Consider the following 20,595-nt stretch of genomic DNA (forward strand, 5'->3'; position numbering starts at 1 on the left):
ATGGGTTGCTCAATGAGTGAAGAAAATGCTAGTAAACTTATCAAAGTATATTTTATTTAAAATTTAGACAATTTTTTGCACGATCTACATTTTTAAATTTTAGTAACATTGTTAATATTATTATTGATTAAACAGGAATGCAACAATGATATACACAAAGTTAAAGGCATCCCAATCTCTTGTTGTTCTTATATTTATATATATATTATATACTTTTCAGAAATTGGTACAAAATTGTCAGCACGCTATGAAATTTAACACTTATTTTCCACCCCAACCCCAAAGACCTTTAACTAATCCGGTGATACCTCCGCCTTCTTTCTTGGGAGATTTCTTGGATGTACCGGCCTTTTCTTCAATTTCATCCATGGGGTATGAAATGTGGTTGCCAGCCAAATCAAAAAATAATGGTTTGCAGGGTATCGGTCTGTAAACAAATGCATAGCATGTTAATACGTTTTTCTGTGTATTAATAGTCAGCTTTACCACTGGCCACTTGGAATACTGCATATAGCTTATTACCTCATTGGTGGAGGGATGGTTATGACGTTTGGTTTTTTGGACACCAAACTTTCATCCAAGACATATTCATCTAATCGTTCGCAAAGTGGTTTTTCAGGACGACTGTATTTAAACAAGTTATCCTCCCCTCCGTCTTCCTCCAGTTTTTGCTGTATAAGAATTTGAGCTTTGCATTCAATTATTACCCCTTCGCAGTATGTGGCGTTTGTTTTCGCAAATCCAAAGAACGGCGAATCGGAAGACAATCCTGGAACGAAATTTTATTCAATTAATGGGTTTAACAACAGTTTGTTTTGATGAGTATATTCAGTAGCTACCTTTCAAAGCCTGATTTATATAGTCGAAACTGCGCCCATATACTGCCAAAGCTTCTGACCAACGCTTATTGTATTTGTAAACGTCGCCAATGTATCGAGACCTAATTCCTTGGAATAGGATTATTTGATCATCGATTTCTTGTTGAAAATCTTCGTCAGTTTCCAATCCAGGAATTGTTTTCATTTCACCAAAGTTATGATTAATCATTTCCACAAATCTAATTTTGTCCTTTGGTACTTGTTTATCTTGCATCATCAGTTCCGTTCGAGAGTTTGTTAGCCTCAAACGCAAAAATAGCAAATAGCTTAATAACATTGATGGCTTGGTTTTAGCGGTAGGTGGCTAGAGAATTTCAAATTAAATTCGTAATTAATTACCATCCAGTAAATATCACATGCAATATGCATACACGTTAGGAATCATTTTCTACCTGATCCGTCTTTGCAGAATCACGAGCAGTTTGGATAGCATCTCGCAATTCAATCAGAATTTGCTCATACATTTCCACTTTTTTGTCAACCTTTTTCTCAAATTCTTCAATGCGTAACAACACAGCAGCAACTTTTTCGCTATTAACAGCTATTTTATTGTTCCTGAATGTCACTTCTGACATTTTTGGCCGTTGTGCAATCATTGCTTCAATGGCTGCTGATTGGTACTCTGAGGCCAAATCAGAAATATCCAGCTCTGAAAATAAGACATTCTCTTATCAGCACAATGTATTTTTTGTGTGTATTATTTACACCTAATCAGACTATGAATAGTTGTTAATAAATTGTTTTATTACCAAGCTCGTGTGTGTTGTAAGAGCAGAATCTCATAGCTGGTAGAATCTCTGCAGTTTTTTCTGCATATATAGCCCCTTCTGGATGCTCTCCAAGTGCTTGTGCAATTTGAGTGTAAATACTCCTGAAACGATATTTAATAACCTATGATGATACAGTTTACTAAATTCCTACTCCGGCGCTAAAGTGATTTTCGACTTGAACGTACTGTGTTTTCTTGTAGGCAACCATTGCATCATTCCACTGTTCTCTTTCAAAGAAATACGCCGCATTTATGAAGGACGCATAGGCTTCACATTCCAGCTTAGTCCTAGCATCAAGACGTGTACTCTCATTGGCGATGTTGACCAAATTTTCACTATGCTTCACAGCTTTCTTCAGACGAGAAATCAGGTGAAATTTTTTTCTCGTTTCCGTATTGGCATCTTGTTTTAAAGCCATTGCACACGCCCAGGCCCTAAATAAAAATAAACAATTTTAATTAAATGATTGCTCCAGAGACTAACCACAGATCGGTTTAATTAACTATAATTACATCTGCGACATGCGTAAATTATTTGCTTATTATTACCGCTCAGTAATAGTCAAAGGTATTTCTAAATGTCGACTGTCCGCCTTTTCCGCATCTATTTCAACCACCGTAATTTCCTTCTTCTTAAAATGTCGCCTGTCTCCTTGTGGAATTTTGAGGGTTTCTCGAAGTCGACGCAGTCGTCGAGAACAATATCCTTGATATCGCTGGTAGTCCCCATGTCGAAGTCCGTGTTGTTGTTGACGTTCCTTGAGCAGTGGGAGGACTAAAATAACAATGAATAATCAGATATATTATTCTTAACGGTCATTTTGTTTTAATATATCAAATTATCAAAATAACTCAGTATTACTTTTCATAGAAATCAGAACATTTCCATCGGCACCTATTTCTTCAGACTTCCCATCCCCAGCAGCACCTTCTGGATTTTTGTCGGTCACCATTATCTAATTGTTAATCTTTACAACGGATAATTTCAGAAGAACAATGAAGAATTTCAGTTAATTTTTCTTGTTGATATGACATACGGAAGATTTAAGAAAACGAATATAATTTTTAAGTGAATGTGGTGAGTGGAAGTTTTCATAGCTTGCCACCTGCAGTAAAACCAGTCAGTCTGACGAGATACAGATTGACCATGTAACGAGATGAGATGAGAATGAACTCGATTTTTATGCTTTGATATTTAGTCATGATGATTGAATTGTTATTTTTAATAACTATTATTAAGATTTAACGTAATATTGCCTCATTAAAAAATTTATTTCAACACAAGTTATACATTAAACAGGGAGGGTGGAATATGGACTTGGGAGAAAATGCTGTGAGGAACGGGCCCTCTTTGGGCGGCGCTGGGGTTGGCGTTCACCGGAATTATTTCGGACGCCCTCTGCTTTAAATCGAATCTTCCAATGTCTCCTCGTAAGCTAAGGATTGCCATCAACTGTTCTCGTGTCAAGTCAGGATAGTGCTTAATCAAACTGTGAAGTTCTAGTGATAAAATGTCCAAATCTTCAACTTTTATGACTTCAGCCGTGGATTCTATCGCGTTAAATGGACAACTTGATGATTTCCCTTGTGGGGCTGAACCAATCCGTTCGAATAGACGACGAACTTGATTCGCTTCGATAACAACTTTTTCGGATGCTTTTTTCCGTTCTTCTTGATTCTTGAAGGCTACTTTCCGAGACATCAAAGCCAGTAGGTATTTTTTAGCAACGAGATTTTTTCCTTGTGTCATTACGTGTTCGAAATTCTTTTGTTTTAGATGCACATAATCCTGCAATATAATTACAATAAATAATATGTTAGCTATATTCGCTTTAAACCAACTCCCCACATAGTTGGACATACTTGAAAATAATCCTCTAATGTAACGCAGATGGTGTCGATAGCAGCCCTATTTTCTAACCAAGGCCTGGTAACTAAATCTTGAAAATGAGGTTCTAAATCCAAAAATGCTTCCTCCAGTAAAAATACTGTCGCTTTTTCTCGAAGACTCTAAAATTCCAAAGTTCATTTATTTATAAGATACAAAAAAGTACTCAGTGCCATGTAAATAGACGCATAATTTCCCACCTCAAATGTCTGAAGAACAGCCTCAAATTTTTGTGCTGCTTGGCTGTCACCAACGGCTGACTTCCAATATTTGTCTTTGGTTTGCTCAGCCAAGTCAATAAAGTATAAACAATTGTTGACAACAGCAATGATAAACTGCGTAAAGTTTTGGACCTACAAATTCAGGAAGGAAACAATCAAGTTCAGTTATTGACTAGTATTGGGTTAAATATGTTAGCAAGGGTACTTTGCTTCTATCTTCAAAGTATTTCATTTTGAATTCCTTGACTTCATTTTCGTATGCTTGTCCATAGGCGCGTATCATGTCTAAGCTGAGCAACAGCATATCTTGAACTAACTCTGACCTGCATATATAGTTGCATATGAGACATTGTGAAGTTCGCACCAATTTCCATATTATAAATAGTTCTTGAAGTACCCGACTGTTTCAGCCAATTGTAGATTTTCGCCCACCATTTTGAAAATTATAATGGGAGCTTCGGTATTAAAATGACCATCACTGTCAGATTGTGGAGATGCATCCTTCCACCACTCTTCAACTTCCTTGTTTAATGCATTTGTTCGCCACGAACGGTATTTGTTGTCAATCGTCTGTTGAAAATTTTTTAAAAAGATTTGAAAATAAAATATAGTTCTAATAAAAATAATGCAGCACTGGTTGAATACAGCGCAAGTTAAATCGTTATACATACCGATAAATAGTTTCTCTTTAATAGTTTCATTGTCTCATCGGTTAACAACGTCTTGGGGATTTGTTCCGGTTTAAGATTTAATTGTGGGCTCAACAATAAATCTTTTCCTTTGTACGTGTTTAATACCCACGATAACAGTGATACAAATTCGTACTGCTCCAGCTCCCCAACGATGCACTCTTCTAACTGCCAGACAAAATAAGCAAATTGACTTTACTGAACTTCAAAATAATAAACTAGGGATTGATTTAGGAATTGTTACCAATTTTGCAAGACAACCATGATACATATTAACATAACGTTCCAAAATTCGATAGGATGGTGGGAAACAAGGAACACACAAGGATTTAACAACTGACAGGTCTTCTAGCATTAATAGTCGCATGACTTCTAAATAGCGGACGAGCCACATTTTGTTCTCCTTTCTTGATTCCAGTTGGCTGAAAAAAGTAATTTGAACTATCAAGAGACTGAAGTATATCATTCAGATCTCATTATCATGAAATCTGATCATCAAGCAATCCAGAACGAATAACATTAAGGAGATTCTAGAAGACATTTTAAATGGAGATTGTTAAACCTTGCTTCTAGTCGTTCCGTCACTGATGCCTCGAGAATATCAAATGTCATTTGTCTCCATTTCTTAGGTCGTCCAGGAGGGAGGAATCCGCTTATATCATTTCTCTAGAAAGAAATAAAAAAACCAAATGAGAATGTATAATGTTCAGTGATATAAACGTGGTCATAAATATCTAGGTAGGTTCAATTACTTGCAGTGCAACTTCGTCAGCTTTCTCTTCACGTTCAATTATTCTTATCGTTGTAACTAGCTCCGTTGGTTCCTTTCTTGCAATGTTAAGTGTTCTTTTCAGGTTAAGGACTAACTGTCTCTTTAAATCGTCAGATAGTTTTTCGACCTCAGAAAAATAAGTCATCAGCATTGTTTGTTCAGACTGGTTTCCAGCTCTTGACAGTTCAAATAGTAAGTCATCTCTGGATGTTTCCAATTCAGCTAATCTCTGTGTTCATAAATAGTTTGCAAATAATTGTGAGCACTTTTATTTATAATACTAATTATATAATTACTAAAATTACTGACCAGATGGGCTTGTAGCAATTTTCCTTCATTAATCAGCACTTTTACCCGATCAATATTTTTATTAATGTTAAATATATTGTTCATGTTTTCCATTGCCATTTCCTACAAAAAATTTAGACAACTCTAATAAATACATGCACGGAGTTATGACTGACAGACAATTTGCAAAGCATACGACTATGCTTTATGCTAAATAGTTTCGATTACCAGTTGTGAATGTTCAAAACTTTCTTGACGTATTTCATAAAGATCTTTCGCTAGCGTAGGAACATCATTCAAGACTTTTTTGATTTCCGTCATACTAAACAATAAGAACACTCATGGAATAAATAAATAAACCGGATTGTACATAGATGGATGATATGTACTCACTGTTTTGATACGATGGTAAGGTTAGCTCTGGCTTGTTTCAACAGTTCGAGACCAATTTGGACCCCTTCCAGCTGGGATTGAAGTGCTGTTTTAAGGGCTACAAATTGCGAAGTAAATTTTAACTTTGAGTAGTGTCTCGCATCTCCAAAAAAACGAATTCCTAAAATAAATCTAATGTTTCATTAAAGGGGCTATGTACTCACCAGCTTCCTTCGCCGCTTTCTTACGAGTTTCACGCTTCTTAAACTCCTCCACCTGCAGTAATAAAATTAGTATACAATAATGGACAGTCATCTTTGTAATTGTTTTCCATTTTGCATAATTAGGTAGTATAGTTCATTACCCGTTCCAGCTGGTCAGGACGCTGTATTAGTCCAGCGATTCTTTCGACCGCTTTAGCACGGGCTGCCTCCTCCAGCTCGGAAGTCCTACTCATTTCGGTGTATTTTATTATATTTCTAGGTTCAATTACCCCAGCGGAATAATAAATTGATATGTTTTAATAAATTCTAATTAGTTAGAGATTCTTCGGTTAAATAACAGATTGGTGTTGTTTTATTTGTTTTGAATTAACCAAATCACACTGCTATAATAAGTTGATTGACTTGTGTATTTTTTGTAACATTTTTATTATCTGCTCAGTCTGAACAGTTCGATATACGAAAGTTTTGTGAATTTCCGATGCAAAAATCATGTACTGTCACTGTAAAGTTGAAAGTTTACAAAGTTGTTGTCAAAAAGTGATGTGGACTCGGATTCCGCCTACCTTGAATCTCAATTGGCCTCCACTTATGTATATCTTACTTTAGAGCAAATTGTGCGAATTAGGAATAATTAGGATAATAAGGAGCTATTTAGGCAGCGAACTAATCCTAAGGCCAAGGGTCTCGCATTCTATTTATTAGTCATACATTATGACTCATCCTAATCCTATGATATGACTAATCTGATACATAATTATTTAATAAGGCAACAGGTGTATGCATAACTCAATGATGATTCATATTATATATCTACAGATTTATTTTAACCAATTACTTAGGATTAGAAGAATGATGGGTAATGGAATATGTACATAAGAGTTTATAATATTCAAAGCGGTACATATTGAAGTTGCAAGTCAAAATAATTGACAAAAATTAACGAATCCTACGATTTTTAATGTCAGTTCAGCTAATCAAGAAAAGCATTTTGGAGGATTCCTGCAGTGAACGGGATGAGACGATTCAAGGCTTGAAATTTCATGGCCCTCTTCAGACCAAGCATTTCCATCCGCATGCTCAGCATCTACATTACACTCATAATCATGCAAAATTGGAATAATGAAATATTATGCTCAGATTTGTTCTCTCACATATTCATAAATCTAACGTTTAGTTCCATAATAATTTCTTACATCTCGGTTGCTGCAATGTTCAGTTAAATAGCGTAAAATTTTTGGTTTTAAATCGGTCTCTTCAGGTAACAGCAAATCACCAGCCATTGTTGATTCGTCCCGGAATGCCTTGAGAAAGTACATTATCTGATGTAAGGAAGGACATATATGTATAATTAATTGAACTAGCAAACTAACCAATTCAGGTCGCTCGAATTCCCTGGAAGAAGCCGGCAGCGTGGCTTGATTAGGGTGATTCGTAGGAAATGTGGTCACGAAGGCCGATGATGGATTGAAGCGAAATGGAACTTGTTCGTTCCTTTCCTCTGGGTGGTGATTCATTTCGGGAGGATTGGCAACTGGGTGATCCCTTGGATTCGTCATAGTTTGAATCTTTGTGTTTGCAGGTTTAGGCAGTGAAACATTTTTACTGGTTTGTTTTGTAGTCCTGGAACGCTTCTGTTTTTGACGACTTGATACTGCGGCAGGTGCCACAGCCGTCGCCGTCTTTGACTTGACCTTTCTGTTGGGGAGTGTTCTCTTATTTGGAGAATTTTTTGTTGAGGTGGTTCTACTACTCGAGGGGTTAAGTGACGATTGTGAAGATTTTTTTCTCCGTCTGGCTGACTTGGCTTTCGTTTTAGGCATATCATCCTCCTCATCACGGGCCAGAATGGTGGCATAGTACGTGTCCCTCTTCGTTTTATATGTGTAATAAAGTTTATAAATTGGAGACGAAAAATCTTCAATAATTTGTCCATAAGCCCGAAAAACATGTTTCTGCGGATCAATCTGGATCTGATTTTAAAAACAGTTTTTTTATAACTTTCCACTTAAATCTTGTGTGACTTTTAAGGATACGAAAAACGTTATTACCTTCAGAATCTTGAAAACTTGGTTCCACGTGAGATTAACTGAAATTGCAACTGGGATTGTAATATCGCCCTCGATAACCCCTTGTACTTGTGAACGAACTTGCAATCGGACGATGCTAATTTCCTATAACGGTCAAGGACAAAATATTAACTGACGTTTAATTTTCCTGATCAGTCAAAAGGTTTTACCTCGCCCAACTGCTTTCTTCCATTTTGGACTCCACATGTTAAACTGGAAGAGCAGACAGCTTCACTTCCCCCAGCGCCTTGATTTAACGAGTCCCCCATTGAAAATCTAAAGTGAAAAACACAGAGAAAAAGCAAAGGTAACGCAAACTTTCACATTTAATAAATAACCGAAGACTGGTTTATAGGCTAGCTTAGCTAACTATGACGGTGCAGTGCAGCTTTGACTTGCAAAAATGGCGATTATGTACAAAGACACAATGCAAGAATTTAACAACTAACTCATTCTAAACATTGCTGATTATGTGCTGCTCATTATTGGCTACATTTATATGGCAAATAATAAATAAAAGCAAGAAGAATGCATGAACCTATCTATATATGCAGATATAGATACAAAAGTAAGTATACAGGGCATAATATCGGATTACATTTTTAAAGCTGATTCGTGAATCAGATCGGAAATTCGATCGTTAATTTGACACCTGAATGGGTAATGAATGGTAACTTGGCGAACTTAGGATGAGGTTTTGGGATCTTCGATACCGCATGAATTTACTTCTCTACTAGTAGTTTTATATAATAAAATCATATTATTGAAACAACAAATTTCCAGAAATGTAATGCTAATATGCGCTTTTTATCACGATGAATTTTGATAAATTTTGTACGGTGCTAATAACGTTTGGCATTTCAACATGGGAATGTGAGATTTATTGAAGGCATGCAATAATGATATTCGACTTGAGGCGAGTTGAGCCGGTATGTGTGGGAATGATTGTGTAAACTTTGGAGTTTGGACTCACTCACTGACATAGTGAAAGTTCTCTCTTGTGTTGGTCTCATTTTTATCTTGAAATTGCTCTCTAAAATATTTCCAATATTCCAATATTTAAAAATGTTAAACATGTCAAAAACCACACCTCTTCTACAGACATTGCGATCTTTCTCCGGGTACCGTTCCATCTCCAATGTGAGTATCATCGGAGGAGGCTTGATGGGTTCTGGCATTGCTCAGGTAAATATATTAATCTTGGACCTTAATCTTAACTGCATAATAATAATTAGACTCAAAGATCGTATTCCACCTATTTGACTAAACTAGGTAGCTGCAGCTGCTGGAAACGATGTAAATGTGATTGAAGTTAATGACAAAGCGTTGGAAAAGTCCAAGGCAATCATTACCAAAAGTTTAGAACGTGTCGCAAAGAACAAATTTAAGGTGAGTTTATAATATGTTTTCCCGATTTATTATAGTTTTACCGTTACTTTAGCCTTACTGTGAGTTGACCTATTTTTCTTGTAGGATGACCCATCAAAGGCTGCCAGTTATGCTCCCTCCATCCTTAAAAAAATCAGTTTCACCCAAGATTTGGGTGTTGTGAAAGGTTCGGGATTAGTTTTAGAAGCCATAGTAGAAAACTTGGTAGCGAAACAAAAGTTGTTTAAAGAAGTTGAATTGGTATGCGTACATATATTTTACATTAGTGTTATGACCAAAGTAGTCTTAGGTTTTAAGAAAGTATTATCAATTTACAACTTGATATTTTACAGCTAACTACTGACACAACCATTTTAGCCTCCAACACCAGCTCCATACAAATTAAAGATATTGCTCTTCATTCAAACCGTAAAGATAAATTTGCTGGTCTACATTTCTTCAACCCAGTGCCCATGATGAAATTGTGATTTTCAAAATTTTATTAAGCTAACTTAAAGAACTTTATTAGTTTAATTTGTATTAACTTTTAATATATTGTTAGATTGGAAGTTATAAGCACTCAAGAGACGTCACAAGACACATATCGGAAGCTAATGAATTGGGGACAGTCGATAGGAAAAGTATGTGTAACCTGTAAAGGTAATTGACCATTAAAGAAAAATGAAAATCATACGAGTTTACAAAAAAGTCAATTATTATGTAATTTTTGTAATCATAATTTTTTAAAGACACCCCAGGATTTATTGTAAATAGACTGCTGGTGCCATATCTCGTACAAGGGGTGTTAATGTATGAAAGAGGTGAAAAATTTGTAGCGTATGCGCTAATGCTTATAAAACTATTGGTTAAAGATCGATTCTAATGTCAATTATTAGGCGACGCATCTACTACTGATATTGACATTGCAATGAAGCTGGGGGCTGGCTATCCCATGGGCCCGTTTGAACTAGCGGACTATGTTGGCTTAGATGTCATACTTTTTATTCTACAAGGTTTGATATTCATATTACTCTTATGCAATCTTCCGTATTTAACTTTTGTCATTAATTTGTTGCAATTGCTAATGAAGGTTGGGTTAAAAACCATCCGGACAATGCTAGCTTCGTGGTGCCCAAAACTCTTGAAAAACTTGTTCAGGAAGGAAAATTGGGAGTCAAATCCGGCTCAGGATTCTACAATTATGATAAGAAAGGAAAATAATGTTATAGTTTTAATTGAGCTTTATTTTAAATCACAACTTTTGTTCAATCAAGAGAACGCATGAAATGTGCAGATTTGTGAATGTTGTTTCTTATTTTAGAAAGTAAAATTATATAACAAGACCTTAATTAATATTTACTGTTCCTGTGATTAAGTTGATGAACAACAAATTCGGCGGTACACGCACCCATCCGTGTACATACATATAAGCGCATTATCCCATTTATGCACTTGTGCCAAAATGAAAGATTCGAGTCGATACAAAATTCAAGATACAAGATTAATCATCCTCGTTATCCCAATACGATCGACCCCAGTGATGTCCTGGGTTGGAGTGTGGCCGTGGAGGTCTATTTGCTTGCTGAGGGACATTACTCGTCGACATGTTTCGATAAGGGTACGAAGACTCGTAATCACAATCCTCGTAGAATTTAAAGAATGGGTGTCTCTCAGGTTTGGTTTGGAAGACTGGAAATCAGAAAAATTGGTGTAAGCGAATTATTGATTTGATATGCACATTTGTCATAAAATTCAAATTAATCTCACAAGTTAAATCAAGAGGTGGCAGAGAAGATGAAAAGATGAATCCATTTTCTCCTGATATTGAAGCTGACGGGGGAGACATTAGCATTGCAACATTCTCCACTTCGTCATCGTTTCCCCAAATAGCGTCGTTGTCATTGAACCGAAATTCTTCAATGGGGGACTTTATCATCGAGTTCTTCCTCGACATCACCACCGAAGTCTTCCTCGACTTTGGTTTCTTTGTTGGAGTTTCATGATTCGCAAAAAACAACTCGGAGGATGAATTCCTATGTTCCTTGACGCATTGTTGGGAAGTGCCAATGAAAATATGTTTGACAAATTTTGCATCCACCCATTTCTCCAAAGCTAGTTTGATCTAGAAAAAAAGATGGGAGACGAATATTTCAGATTTGTACATACATGACTATCTACCAGATGCAATGAATGTATTATGTATTTGTTTACCTCCACATAATATTTAATACTTATAATGTTGCATCCAAGTAAGTCGGATGGTGGAAGTACAGGAATTTCAAAGTTGCTCTGCCACAATAGATATCCACCAACTTCAGTTGGTGGCCCGTTCAGTTGTAAAAATTTATCATGACTGGACTTTGTTTCGCCTTTAGCGTGGCCAGTGAGTTGCTACACGAAAAAACATCAATTATTCAATTCATTAAGCTGTCTATATGTCGAATGTTTGGTAAAAAATGTACCCGTTTTAAAGACACGTGAACACGATTAATTCTAGTTGACGATGTATTACGGATTTCAACGCCAAATTGCAGAAACTCTCCAGGCACGAAGCCAGTTTTGCCTATCATAAAGTTAAGAATAATTGGTCCTTTCTGACAAAGGTTGAATCCCACGAATTTTTCTTGTTGCATGCTCGCAGGTTCCGCTGTCTCTGGAGACAGGTCAGAAATACTTGTGACATGGATTACAGATTCTTGAATTTGGTCATCCTTCCACGGACGTTGAATTGCGGCTTCCAAATAGTATCGGACAAAGCAGTGTTGTCCTTCAATGGAGCTGGGAATATTGGGGGGAAGTTGGAGTGAAAACAAGTATTCATAGGAGCCTGGAGCCATAACCGTTTGTCTGCCATCCTCTGCAAAACAATTTTAAGTACTCGCTAAAAAATACTAGTTAACACTTGCCCCCTGATGAATGTGGCAGCAATAATTTGCAAACCTGGGACAAGTAACTGGGCAGTAGCGTTGACGTATGTTTCAGATTCTCGATAAACAGTGTTATGTTTGATTCCAGTGTTGTCCCAATACACATTTCCTTTTCCGATTAGTCGAACGACTATTCCTATTTGTTGAATATTTTAAATTGTATGATTTATTTACAATATCTGTTGCATGCATTGTATAAAAATACCTCGCACAACTTTCTCTTTGCCAAGGGCCAAGATAACCCTTCCTTCGACCAATTGTCCCGCGTAAAACTTTTTTGTGGTGTCGTCATCAAGTCGAATTTCGAAAATTTGAGGGTACATTCTGCAAAAGGGCTCCACGTATCTATTGCTCCTCACTTGTAAATGGAAGGGATTTTTTTATAATACTCGCATACAAATTACCATCACTTCCACTACGTGTATGAAGTACATACGAAAATTACATGCCCATTGGATACTTTACAGATATTTAGCAGAAAATTTAATATTTTTGGAGATCTTAAAGCCAGGTGGGTGGTCTATTCTACCTATTTATTTGGAATTTGCTGAAGTGGAGGTGGAATATATGGGACTGAGCAACCTAGCCCCTGCCTCCACGTACATTCGTACATACGTCCTGAGTTATCGATTACTTTCACAGCTTTCTCTACTCACATATAATACGCAACTCTTTGTGAGAATTTGTTGGCGTCTATAATCCACTTTGCCAAAAATAGCATAACCTGTGCACGCATTTCAACAGTTGAGCAAATCGCGTAGTTTCCTGTCGCTTCTGTGCACTTCTCATATTCCAGATTATTTTTGGTCCAGCGAAGGATGTACGACAACGGTGCATATATAAATAGATATGCAATTTGCCGAAAACCATATCTTTGGTATTGTGGTCTATCTATGATGGAACCAAAATAAATATATTTCATATTTTCTAATGTACTTTCCATTATTTGTAAACAGTGGAAAACACTGCTTGCGTCATCAAAATTAGCTGATACATAGATGGAATATGTAACATTATGTAACTCTATGATTTCAATATGCAGGGATTTTCAACGGTCAAGTGTTCTATGGTTATGGCTTCTTATGATCGGGTTGTGATTTTTTATTTTGTAAGTTGGTTCTTCTATTTATGTATGTATATGTTCCCTTATAAAACAGTTTTATTTTTGGCACGAATACTTTGTATTTAGTTTTTGTTGAATCAAGTGAATCAACTCGGCGTCTAAAATAGTATATATATGCTACTGTCAACTACTGTCTGTTAAGAAAGTACCTGCTTCGTGTTCTATTGTTGTACGCAGACACATATTTCTTAAATCCAGAGCATTGACCATCAGCAAAAAAAGAGGAACTTGAACTATCAAAAATATTAGACAAAAGACGCTTTTGTTTTGTTTCATGAGTTGGTGCGGATATACAAATCTTTTATCATCCAGGCAATTTTGTTAATGGCACCGTCACGAAAATCCATCCATAAAATGAATGGAACATCGTAATACGTAACCAGTCTTTTTCTGATAAATCGGGGTTTCCAGTGAAAGTTATGACAAAGGCCATATTTTTAATTTATTGAACAAATTTTAATAATTGTAAATAATAAGTAGTAATTGTGAGTCAAGGGTTGAAGATGAGGTTTTTAGCTGAATTCATACGCCTTGGTCCTGCCATGTTCATTTTCATGGAAGTATTAGAACTTCTCCTTGCCAAATTTGTTTTCATGGATCTCAACAACGACGAAATGGATATGGCATATGAATTCAACATTGACAGTTTTGACTATATTATTGGTAGATTATTTATCATTTTGTGATTTGGTATTTTATGTGATAATTATATTTTCTTGTTCTGCAGTGGGCGCTGGCTCGGCTGGTTGCCAACTGGCCAACCGACTTTCGGAAAAATATTCAGTTTTATTACTTGAAGCTGGGGGCCTCCCAAGCCCCTACCTCAGCATTCCCGTTTATGGATACCTTCTCAATAATCAAAAACCTGTGGATTTTGCACATCGAACAAGCAAGTCTAATATACATAGCTGATTATATTTAGTTTAAAAGTAGTAATTTATTGCATTCTAAACATACACATCTGATAGTTCCTCAGCGAGATGCTGCTTTCGGGCTTAACAAGAGGGTAATTCTAGTGTAGCTATATAATATGTAGACATGGTAGATTTCATTTCTATGCATTTCATGCAAGGGACATTCTTATGAATATTTTGCTAACTATGAACGCCTTTGACTAATGGTAAAGGTATCTCACTGGCCTGGAGGGAGACAGCTTGGAGGCTCCTCGACAATTAACGGACTAATATATATCCGAGGAAATGTTCAAGGATTTAACAAAATCGCAGAGAATCTTGGAGATGAAAAATGGAGACTTGAAAATGTATTGAAATATTACCACAAGATTGAGGATTATTTTGGCTATTTTGAGGATGGTATGAAATAAATATTATGTAGCGTTATCAATTATGCTGGAAAAAATGGTTATTGCATATTTTTACAGGATCCCACGGAAAGGGTGGTGGGATGGGTGTGGAGAAAGCTTACATAATGCCATTTACATCTCACTTGCTCGACTCTGGATTGGAATTAGGGTATAAAATTAGGGATCCCAACAATGGTCCATACACGGAAGGTGATGATAAAGATGGATTTATAAAATATTTTGTATAAATCCAATAAAAGGTAAATATTTTTCTCTATAGGGTTCGCCCCAATGGACTTTTACACAAAAGGGGGACAACGAGCTGACGCATTTACTGGCACGTTACTCAAAGTCATGAAACGAGTGAATTTGATTGTTCGAAAATTTGCTTATGTGACCAAAGTTATCATCGTGGACGGACAAACGGTTGGCGTAGAGTATGAGAGGCATGGGAAGGCCTTTCGCGCCTTTGCAGATAAAGGTATCTACATATTATGTCGGTTTTGAAGAAAGAAAATTTGTAATGAAGCAATGCAATGCTCTGGTTCTTACGTGCACAGAGGTAATATTGTGCGCTGGAACTATTAATACGCCACGAATTTTAATGTTGTCCGGTATCGGGCCCCGGAAAGACCTGGAGCGACTAGGGGTGAAATTCACATTAAAAAAATACCTAATCAATATAGTCAGTAATTCCATGATCAACATTATGTAAATATACGTATTATATAAGTAGATCAAAGTTGTGGCTGATCTTCCTGTGGGTCAAAATTTGCAAGATAAATATGGGGCCCTAATGGGACCATTTATCGTGAAGGACGGCTATTCATTCATTCGAGAACGAGATATCACGGTCCAAGTGATCCTTCGGTGGTTATTTACGGGAACGGGTCCGATGGCTGCGGCGAGGACGGAGGCGACTCATTCGTTTCTCACAAATTTCTCCAGAGCTTTAGGGGACACTGTTGAACGAGATGGTCTTGATGTCCACACGTACGTCATTTCCTCCTCCACTGATGGCAGGACGGAACTGGACTATGGAAAGTCATTCAACTTTAAACAGTCGAGCTTGGACTATTTTGGGTCAGCGCGAGGAAAGGATTCATTTCTTCAACTGGTCACCTTAGCACGACCGAAAGGAGTTGGCTATGTTAAGCTGCGCGATAGAAACCCACGAAGTCCGATGTTGATTGATCCGAAATATTTGCAAAATAAAGAAGACGTAAAAATCCTGGTTGAAGGAATGAAGTTTGCAGTCAAGTTAGTCGAAGAGACGAACGCGATGAGAAAAATTGATGCACATTTAATGAATATTCCGTTTCCGGGTTGTGAAAAACACAGTTTTAAAAGTGATCGATATTACGAGTGCTTAGCAAGGCACACCACGATTACTGCGTACAAGTACAGGTATTTTACTTATGTTTATGAAGAAATAATAAGTATAAATTAAGGCCCTCATTTACAATTTTACAGCGGTACAGCTCCCGTCGGCAGGATGGGTGACCCTGAAGCCGTTGTGGATAATCGTTTACGGTACTTTTTGAATTAAATCTGTATACCCAGATGTACTATTTATTTGTATTAATAAGGGTTTGATGTTTTTAGGGTGTTTGGAGTTCGAAATCTTAGAATTGTTGATGCTTCAGTATTACAATTGAAATATACTTCTGTAAATGACGCAACGATGCGGATGCTGGGTCAATTTTCTTCAGACATGATTTTGGACGACTGGAATAATCCAGATTTGGGACAAAATCAATACGCTTCTAATTTAATGAATTTTACGCAAAATAATTATGTATGATGCAGAGAAACACAAAATGTTTATTTTATTATCAAACTTTTCACACTTGGTCATTTGGTATGAATAAACGGTTGCGTATAAATGATTGAGTACTGAACCTCAGAGCCGGAAAGAGTTAGTTTTGGTCTGCACTCATTTTCGTCGATAATATTGTTTAGTGGACATTTATCACTATAAACCTGTGACTCATCATTCTCGCAAATGTAATTATTGAGTCTATGTTCGTTTTCAGTCCTCATCATTGACGGCGATGGTGCAGGAGTATTAAGTCTTGGTTTCGAAATTGAGAACATTTTTCCATTTGTAAAGGCGTCCTTATCGCTGGCAACCTCCAAAGAAAAATAATAAATCGCACAAAGCCCGTAGAGTTTTATTAAGAATGATAAAATTGCGAATGCAACCCCAACTTTCGTAAATTTTATCACTTTGCAAAGTCCGAGTGTTAGTATGATGACTATCATAACCGCTTCAAATATGCACCATATTTTGCATGCGGTTGCGTGTTTCTGAGCAAAAAAAAATATATGAAAATACGTGACTGCAGTTTTAAAGTTTTACATTAATCACCTTTCTGTGAGCCCAAATCAGAATCCATGACATAAAAAATCGGGAAAGGAAGCCTAGAGTGAAACCACATATGCATAATGTTATATATATGTTACATATATTATTTTACATTACCAAATAATAGCAAAGTATGAATTGATACCTAGGCTAATCCAAGGATAGTTAGTGAAAATAATAGAAAACTCCAAAAGCGACCAAATCTACGTATGAAATAAGAAAGTGGATAAACCGACGAAGTAAAAATGCCAGCACCAAAATGTTTAACTTCTTACAAGGTTGATGTACGTGAATATTTCCAATTGACGTGATACTAGAACCGTCTTCCAACGAATAAGCCTGGCTTCCATAAATTATGACATTGATGAATTATTTTATTAAATTTTAAACAGTTAACAAATTAGTGATTACACCATTTACAGCAATGATCAACTAAAACTTGAACGGATGAAACTCATGAGCAGCAGGAAAAATGTAGTATTTATTATTGCTCTTGAGCAAATAATTGCGGTTAACCTCATTGCTGCGATATTTGTTCTTTCGTACCAGGACTGGCCTTTGTCTCCTAGTTCTCGACGGCTCTAATAAAGCAACATTCCCATCATTTTCATTGACGACCAATGCTTGGTACATTTTATTAAAAAATGTCTCCACCACGCGAATAGTGTTATTTGTATTTGCCATAGTTTGCAGGAGTTTGGCCTATAAATAAATACCAGAATTTGGATCTTGTCATATGGAGTAATTAGTATAATATTGGGTTTAGTTGGTCAAATCACATACTTGTGTTACGCCTACGGCATCGCTACATAAATAATTGCAGTTAAAATTATTAGCTAAATAGATTTACATAATGTCAACCATGTATGCATGTTTAAAATGTTTGACATATAACCTGATGGAGTCTGCCATCCAATTCACTTTGGGTTTAATTGAAGGAATTATATTCTGGATAAAAGCGATAAGGTTTTTATCGAGTTCTCTTGATAGCTCCTCCTTGTAGCGATAATCAGGAAGTTTCGATTCAGGTCTCTCCTGTGATCTAACTTTTCTCAGGGTTGAGTTAGTAGAAATTCCAAGATTTGAGACGTTTTTTAGCCGATTTTTCGAGTAAATTGACACCACAGTAGGAAGAATTAAAAAAGATGCCAGGACGATGCCAGACCTCCACATTTTGTGACAAGCGTATCTTATGTAACTTCCTTGCAGAAAATGTAATTGTAAGTGAGTAAATTTTGTAACAAAGTCCATTATATGTACATTTATACTTTTCATCTTTTTTATGGTTGAATGTTATATGTAGATGCTCGAAATATGATAGTTTTTAAAATGGCAGAAAAATGCACTTTCTTAATTATTGTGTTCAAATGCAATGATTTTTGTGCTTTACATGGAGTGCAGCGGCATTATCCACATTCGTACCTAGGATATATCATGACAGCTCTTGCATCATTTCGTATACATTTTCGTGATCAACCCCTTAACCCTAACTGAATGCGCACATATAAAGTTGTTGGACAAGCTTTTTGGTTGACCTAAACATTTGGCGGAGGGTATTTATCTGATCGATAGCACTATTATATGAATTTCATGTGTATGCATGCATAGGGGGAGATTTGTCTTGGCTATGCTTTAATATGGGAGCAGGCCTGACTTACTTACGTCTAAAAAGACTTGTTTTGAACTGCAAGTTGTAATGACACGAGAAGAGCCTGCAAGACAATGCTAGATCTGCAAAAGTATCACAACTCATCACAATTCAATGTAAGTGTAGGACTCAAGCAGTTTTTATTCATGAAGGAGTAACATGTACATACATAATTTTCTAAGAAAATTGAAGGTAGTCATTTTACTTCTGTTCTGTTCAACTGATTTGTAGGACCATTAGTTTAGCTGCAAACGTAAAGAAATACAGAGTGGCCAAATATTACAGTTAAACCATATTCACGAGATAAGTAATATATTATTTGGTAGAAAACAGTTTGGATCATATGCGAGTGATAGCGTCTCCTCAGTATTGCTAGAAATAGGCGAAGGTGAATTTTATAGAAAAATGTTGTGCTCAGATAAACTTTCTTTGAGAACATCGACATATTTTTGGGCATTTATGCACATGGTGAGAATTTTTAATTTTAATTTTATTTTATTATAAACATAAGTTGCAACCTTTTTATTGATATTTTCATACAGTTTTTGGCCGTCGTTTTCTTACTCGCATGTTCTTTGGAATCTTTTCAATTCAATCGAAATGAAGATGAGCAAAGTTTTTGGATTTACGTATCAGCTCCAATTGTAAATTTTCTAGATCATTTATGATATTTTACATTCTGCATTTTAAACTCTAATCACTCCAACAACTAATTCAGGCTGGTCGAAGGGCCGATATATTTATTCTCTGGTGCTACGGAATTTTATACTTTTCCAGTGGCATGATGATGTTTCATGGAGTTCACAAGGTAGAAATACACATACGTCAAACATCAAAATGACATTAAATTACTAAATTGTTGCATAGATTTGACTCATTTATTTCAACCAATTTGTAACAGGAGCTGACAACTCTGATAAAATGCGTACTTTTTGTGTACATCATCTTGGAAGTTTGTGCAATAGGATTTATTAAACGACTTATCAATAGCAAATTGGAAGAATCATCGCAAACGAGAGATTTCATGGATTTATATTTTATTGTAATTCAGTCAAGCCTAATTATATTTTTTCTTACAGTTCAAGTTCTTATTAGCATATTTTATTCAATTAATCTATTTATTTATGTCTATATTTTACAAAAGTCTAAAGCAATTATACAACATTGTGACTCACACGTTTAAGAATTACCAAACAAAACATGTACAAATAGCGAATTCTAGTGATATTATTATCAAAGTTGTTTAGTAAATACAAATGAAATATTCATTGGTTATCCGTATCCATTTATCAATTATTGATTAAAATGAGCTTATCGAGATACGAAACTCAAATAAAACATTTACATTCCATTTTTAAAGCTTACTTTCGTTTCATGTAAATGATAGGCGTTAGTGGGACAGATTTAATTCCGATTACACCAGTGACCTTAATTATTACTTGATACGTATAATTTTATTGTTAGTAATAATCCGGTCCATTTGCATGAATCAGAACAACCGGACGAGAGATAAACCTAATTTACTTGCACTCTCGTATACACGGATAGGTAAATAAAAATAAGCTGTATAAGATCTGCAAATAAGTACGCGAGACCGTAAAAAGTAACAAGTCAACCGTGGGAAAATTTTTCCACAACAACGGATCAGAGTCGGCCTCGACTTTATCATTGTTATGTTACACTAATTTAGT

The 20,595-nt window shown here is 36.0% G+C and overlaps 8 protein-coding genes across 8 annotated transcripts; 3 read left to right on the forward strand and 5 right to left on the reverse strand.

Moving 5' to 3' along the window:
• Nucleotides 1-40: 40 nt before the first annotated feature.
• Nucleotides 41-2,733, reverse strand: LOC110846345 (signal recognition particle subunit SRP68). Its single transcript, XM_022093064.2, has 8 exons — nt 2,510-2,733; nt 2,197-2,422; nt 1,834-2,082; nt 1,628-1,749; nt 1,271-1,527; nt 840-1,182; nt 523-769; nt 41-427 (listed from the first exon to the last, which is right to left on the reverse strand). Exons 1-8 carry the CDS (start codon nt 2,598-2,600, stop codon nt 262-264), a joined length of 1,701 nt encoding a protein of 566 aa, XP_021948756.1. The 5' UTR covers nt 2,601-2,733; the 3' UTR covers nt 41-261.
• Nucleotides 2,734-2,885: 152 nt separating this feature from the next.
• LOC110846344 (exocyst complex component 3) lies at nt 2,886-6,658 on the reverse strand. Its single transcript, XM_022093063.2, has 14 exons — nt 6,242-6,658; nt 6,102-6,153; nt 5,899-5,995; nt 5,734-5,827; nt 5,527-5,628; nt 5,198-5,446; nt 5,008-5,111; nt 4,690-4,867; nt 4,428-4,613; nt 4,154-4,326; nt 3,962-4,079; nt 3,736-3,888; nt 3,511-3,657; nt 2,886-3,436 (listed from the first exon to the last, which is right to left on the reverse strand). Exons 1-14 carry the CDS (start codon nt 6,332-6,334, stop codon nt 2,933-2,935), a joined length of 2,250 nt encoding a protein of 749 aa, XP_021948755.1. The 5' UTR covers nt 6,335-6,658; the 3' UTR covers nt 2,886-2,932.
• Nucleotides 6,659-6,904: 246 nt separating this feature from the next.
• LOC118434992 lies at nt 6,905-9,017 on the reverse strand. The gene is made up of 5 exons (XM_035849929.1): nt 8,338-9,017; nt 8,150-8,272; nt 7,472-8,071; nt 7,295-7,402; nt 6,905-7,185 (listed from the first exon to the last, which is right to left on the reverse strand). Exons 1-5 carry the CDS (start codon nt 8,434-8,436, stop codon nt 7,072-7,074), a joined length of 1,044 nt encoding a protein of 347 aa, XP_035705822.1. The 5' UTR covers nt 8,437-9,017; the 3' UTR covers nt 6,905-7,071.
• A 103-nt stretch (nt 9,018-9,120) lies between these two features.
• On the forward strand, nt 9,121-10,888 carry LOC110846012 (probable 3-hydroxyacyl-CoA dehydrogenase B0272.3). Its single transcript, XM_022092603.2, has 8 exons — nt 9,121-9,352; nt 9,440-9,556; nt 9,641-9,796; nt 9,889-10,019; nt 10,098-10,195; nt 10,285-10,356; nt 10,432-10,548; nt 10,626-10,888. Exons 1-8 carry the CDS (start codon nt 9,233-9,235, stop codon nt 10,754-10,756), a joined length of 942 nt encoding a protein of 313 aa, XP_021948295.1. The 5' UTR covers nt 9,121-9,232; the 3' UTR covers nt 10,757-10,888.
• On the reverse strand, nt 10,827-13,135 carry LOC110846013 (arrestin domain-containing protein 2). The gene is made up of 6 exons (XM_022092604.2): nt 12,668-13,135; nt 12,476-12,598; nt 11,998-12,392; nt 11,747-11,926; nt 11,303-11,657; nt 10,827-11,224 (listed from the first exon to the last, which is right to left on the reverse strand). Exons 1-6 carry the CDS (start codon nt 12,783-12,785, stop codon nt 11,037-11,039), a joined length of 1,359 nt encoding a protein of 452 aa, XP_021948296.1. The 5' UTR covers nt 12,786-13,135; the 3' UTR covers nt 10,827-11,036.
• Nucleotides 13,136-13,670: 535 nt separating this feature from the next.
• LOC110846899 (glucose dehydrogenase [FAD, quinone]) lies at nt 13,671-16,715 on the forward strand. The gene is made up of 10 exons (XM_022093737.2): nt 13,671-14,248; nt 14,313-14,474; nt 14,554-14,591; nt 14,712-14,898; nt 14,967-15,098; nt 15,169-15,369; nt 15,449-15,537; nt 15,625-16,295; nt 16,362-16,421; nt 16,494-16,715. Exons 1-10 carry the CDS (start codon nt 14,089-14,091, stop codon nt 16,690-16,692), a joined length of 1,899 nt encoding a protein of 632 aa, XP_021949429.1. The 5' UTR covers nt 13,671-14,088; the 3' UTR covers nt 16,693-16,715.
• LOC110846606 lies at nt 16,683-18,458 on the reverse strand. Its single transcript, XM_022093412.2, has 7 exons — nt 18,152-18,458; nt 18,040-18,061; nt 17,532-17,958; nt 17,402-17,459; nt 17,260-17,312; nt 17,100-17,198; nt 16,683-17,021 (listed from the first exon to the last, which is right to left on the reverse strand). Exons 3-7 carry the CDS (start codon nt 17,604-17,606, stop codon nt 16,743-16,745), a joined length of 564 nt encoding a protein of 187 aa, XP_021949104.1. The 5' UTR covers nt 17,607-17,958; nt 18,040-18,061; nt 18,152-18,458; the 3' UTR covers nt 16,683-16,742.
• Nucleotides 18,459-19,000: 542 nt separating this feature from the next.
• LOC110847585 lies at nt 19,001-20,268 on the forward strand. Its single transcript, XM_022094553.2, has 4 exons — nt 19,001-19,372; nt 19,447-19,548; nt 19,623-19,712; nt 19,806-20,268. The coding sequence occupies exons 1-4, from the start codon at nt 19,310-19,312 to the stop codon at nt 20,085-20,087; spliced, it is 537 nt and encodes a 178-aa protein (XP_021950245.1). The 5' UTR covers nt 19,001-19,309; the 3' UTR covers nt 20,088-20,268.
• The last annotated feature ends 327 nt before the right edge of the window (nt 20,269-20,595 follow it).

Source organism: Folsomia candida, unplaced genomic scaffold, assembly GCF_002217175.1.
Source record: "Folsomia candida strain VU population unplaced genomic scaffold, ASM221717v1 Fcan01_Sc003, whole genome shotgun sequence".
Lineage (NCBI taxonomy): Eukaryota > Metazoa > Arthropoda > Collembola > Entomobryomorpha > Isotomidae > Folsomia > Folsomia candida.

Bases quoted from the DNA above. Each gene is read 5' to 3' on its own strand.
- LOC110846013 (XM_022092604.2), bottom strand. From the start codon at position 12,785: ATGTACCCTCAAATTTTCGAAATTCGACTTGATGACGACACCACAAAA. The intron at 12,393-12,475 runs GTTTGCAAATTA...ATTGTTTTGCAG, and splicing joins TGCCCAGTTACTTGTCCCAG to AGGATGGCAGACAAACGGTT. The intron at 11,927-11,997 runs GTACATTTTTTA...TTTTTCGTGTAG, and splicing joins TTCACGTGTCTTTAAAACGG to CAACTCACTGGCCACGCTAA.
- LOC110846606 (XM_022093412.2), bottom strand. From the start codon at position 17,606: ATGGAAGCCAGGCTTATTCGTTGGAAGACGGTTCTAGTATCACGTCAA. The intron at 17,199-17,259 runs GTGATTAATGTA...TTTTTTGCTCAG, and splicing joins TGATTTGGGCTCACAGAAAG to AAACACGCAACCGCATGCAA. The intron at 17,022-17,099 runs GTTGGGGTTGCA...TTTTCTTTGGAG, and splicing joins AAGTGATAAAATTTACGAAA to GTTGCCAGCGATAAGGACGC.
- LOC110846012 (XM_022092603.2), top strand. From the start codon at position 9,233: ATGTTAAACATGTCAAAAACCACACCTCTTCTACAGACATTGCGATCT. The intron at 9,353-9,439 runs GTAAATATATTA...TGACTAAACTAG, and splicing joins TGGGTTCTGGCATTGCTCAG to GTAGCTGCAGCTGCTGGAAA. The intron at 10,196-10,284 runs GTAATTGACCAT...AATTTTTTAAAG, and splicing joins AGTATGTGTAACCTGTAAAG to ACACCCCAGGATTTATTGTA.
- LOC110847585 (XM_022094553.2), top strand. From the start codon at position 19,310: ATGTTGTGCTCAGATAAACTTTCTTTGAGAACATCGACATATTTTTGG. The intron at 19,373-19,446 runs GTGAGAATTTTT...ATTTTCATACAG, and splicing joins TTTGGGCATTTATGCACATG to TTTTTGGCCGTCGTTTTCTT. The intron at 19,713-19,805 runs GTAGAAATACAC...AATTTGTAACAG, and splicing joins TGTTTCATGGAGTTCACAAG to GAGCTGACAACTCTGATAAA.
- LOC118434992 (XM_035849929.1), bottom strand. From the start codon at position 8,436: ATGGGGGACTCGTTAAATCAAGGCGCTGGGGGAAGTGAAGCTGTCTGC. The intron at 8,273-8,337 runs GTAAAACCTTTT...TGACCGTTATAG, and splicing joins GAAGAAAGCAGTTGGGCGAG to GAAATTAGCATCGTCCGATT. The intron at 7,403-7,471 runs GTTAGTTTGCTA...TACTTTCTCAAG, and splicing joins AATTCGAGCGACCTGAATTG to GCATTCCGGGACGAATCAAC.
- LOC110846345 (XM_022093064.2), bottom strand. From the start codon at position 2,600: ATGGTGACCGACAAAAATCCAGAAGGTGCTGCTGGGGATGGGAAGTCT. The intron at 2,083-2,196 runs GTAATAATAAGC...ATTTTTATTTAG, and splicing joins CCTTTGACTATTACTGAGCG to GGCCTGGGCGTGTGCAATGG. The intron at 1,183-1,270 runs GTAGAAAATGAT...GAAATTCTCTAG, and splicing joins ATTCTGCAAAGACGGATCAG to CCACCTACCGCTAAAACCAA.
- LOC110846344 (XM_022093063.2), bottom strand. From the start codon at position 6,334: ATGAGTAGGACTTCCGAGCTGGAGGAGGCAGCCCGTGCTAAAGCGGTC. The intron at 3,658-3,735 runs GTGGGAAATTAT...TTGGAATTTTAG, and splicing joins CTGTTCTTCAGACATTTGAG to AGTCTTCGAGAAAAAGCGAC. The intron at 3,437-3,510 runs GTATGTCCAACT...ATTATATTGCAG, and splicing joins CATTAGAGGATTATTTTCAA to GATTATGTGCATCTAAAACA.
- LOC110846899 (XM_022093737.2), top strand. From the start codon at position 14,089: ATGAGGTTTTTAGCTGAATTCATACGCCTTGGTCCTGCCATGTTCATT. The intron at 14,249-14,312 runs GTAGATTATTTA...CTTGTTCTGCAG, and splicing joins CAGTTTTGACTATATTATTG to TGGGCGCTGGCTCGGCTGGT. The intron at 16,422-16,493 runs GTACTTTTTGAA...TGATGTTTTTAG, and splicing joins GTTGTGGATAATCGTTTACG to GGTGTTTGGAGTTCGAAATC.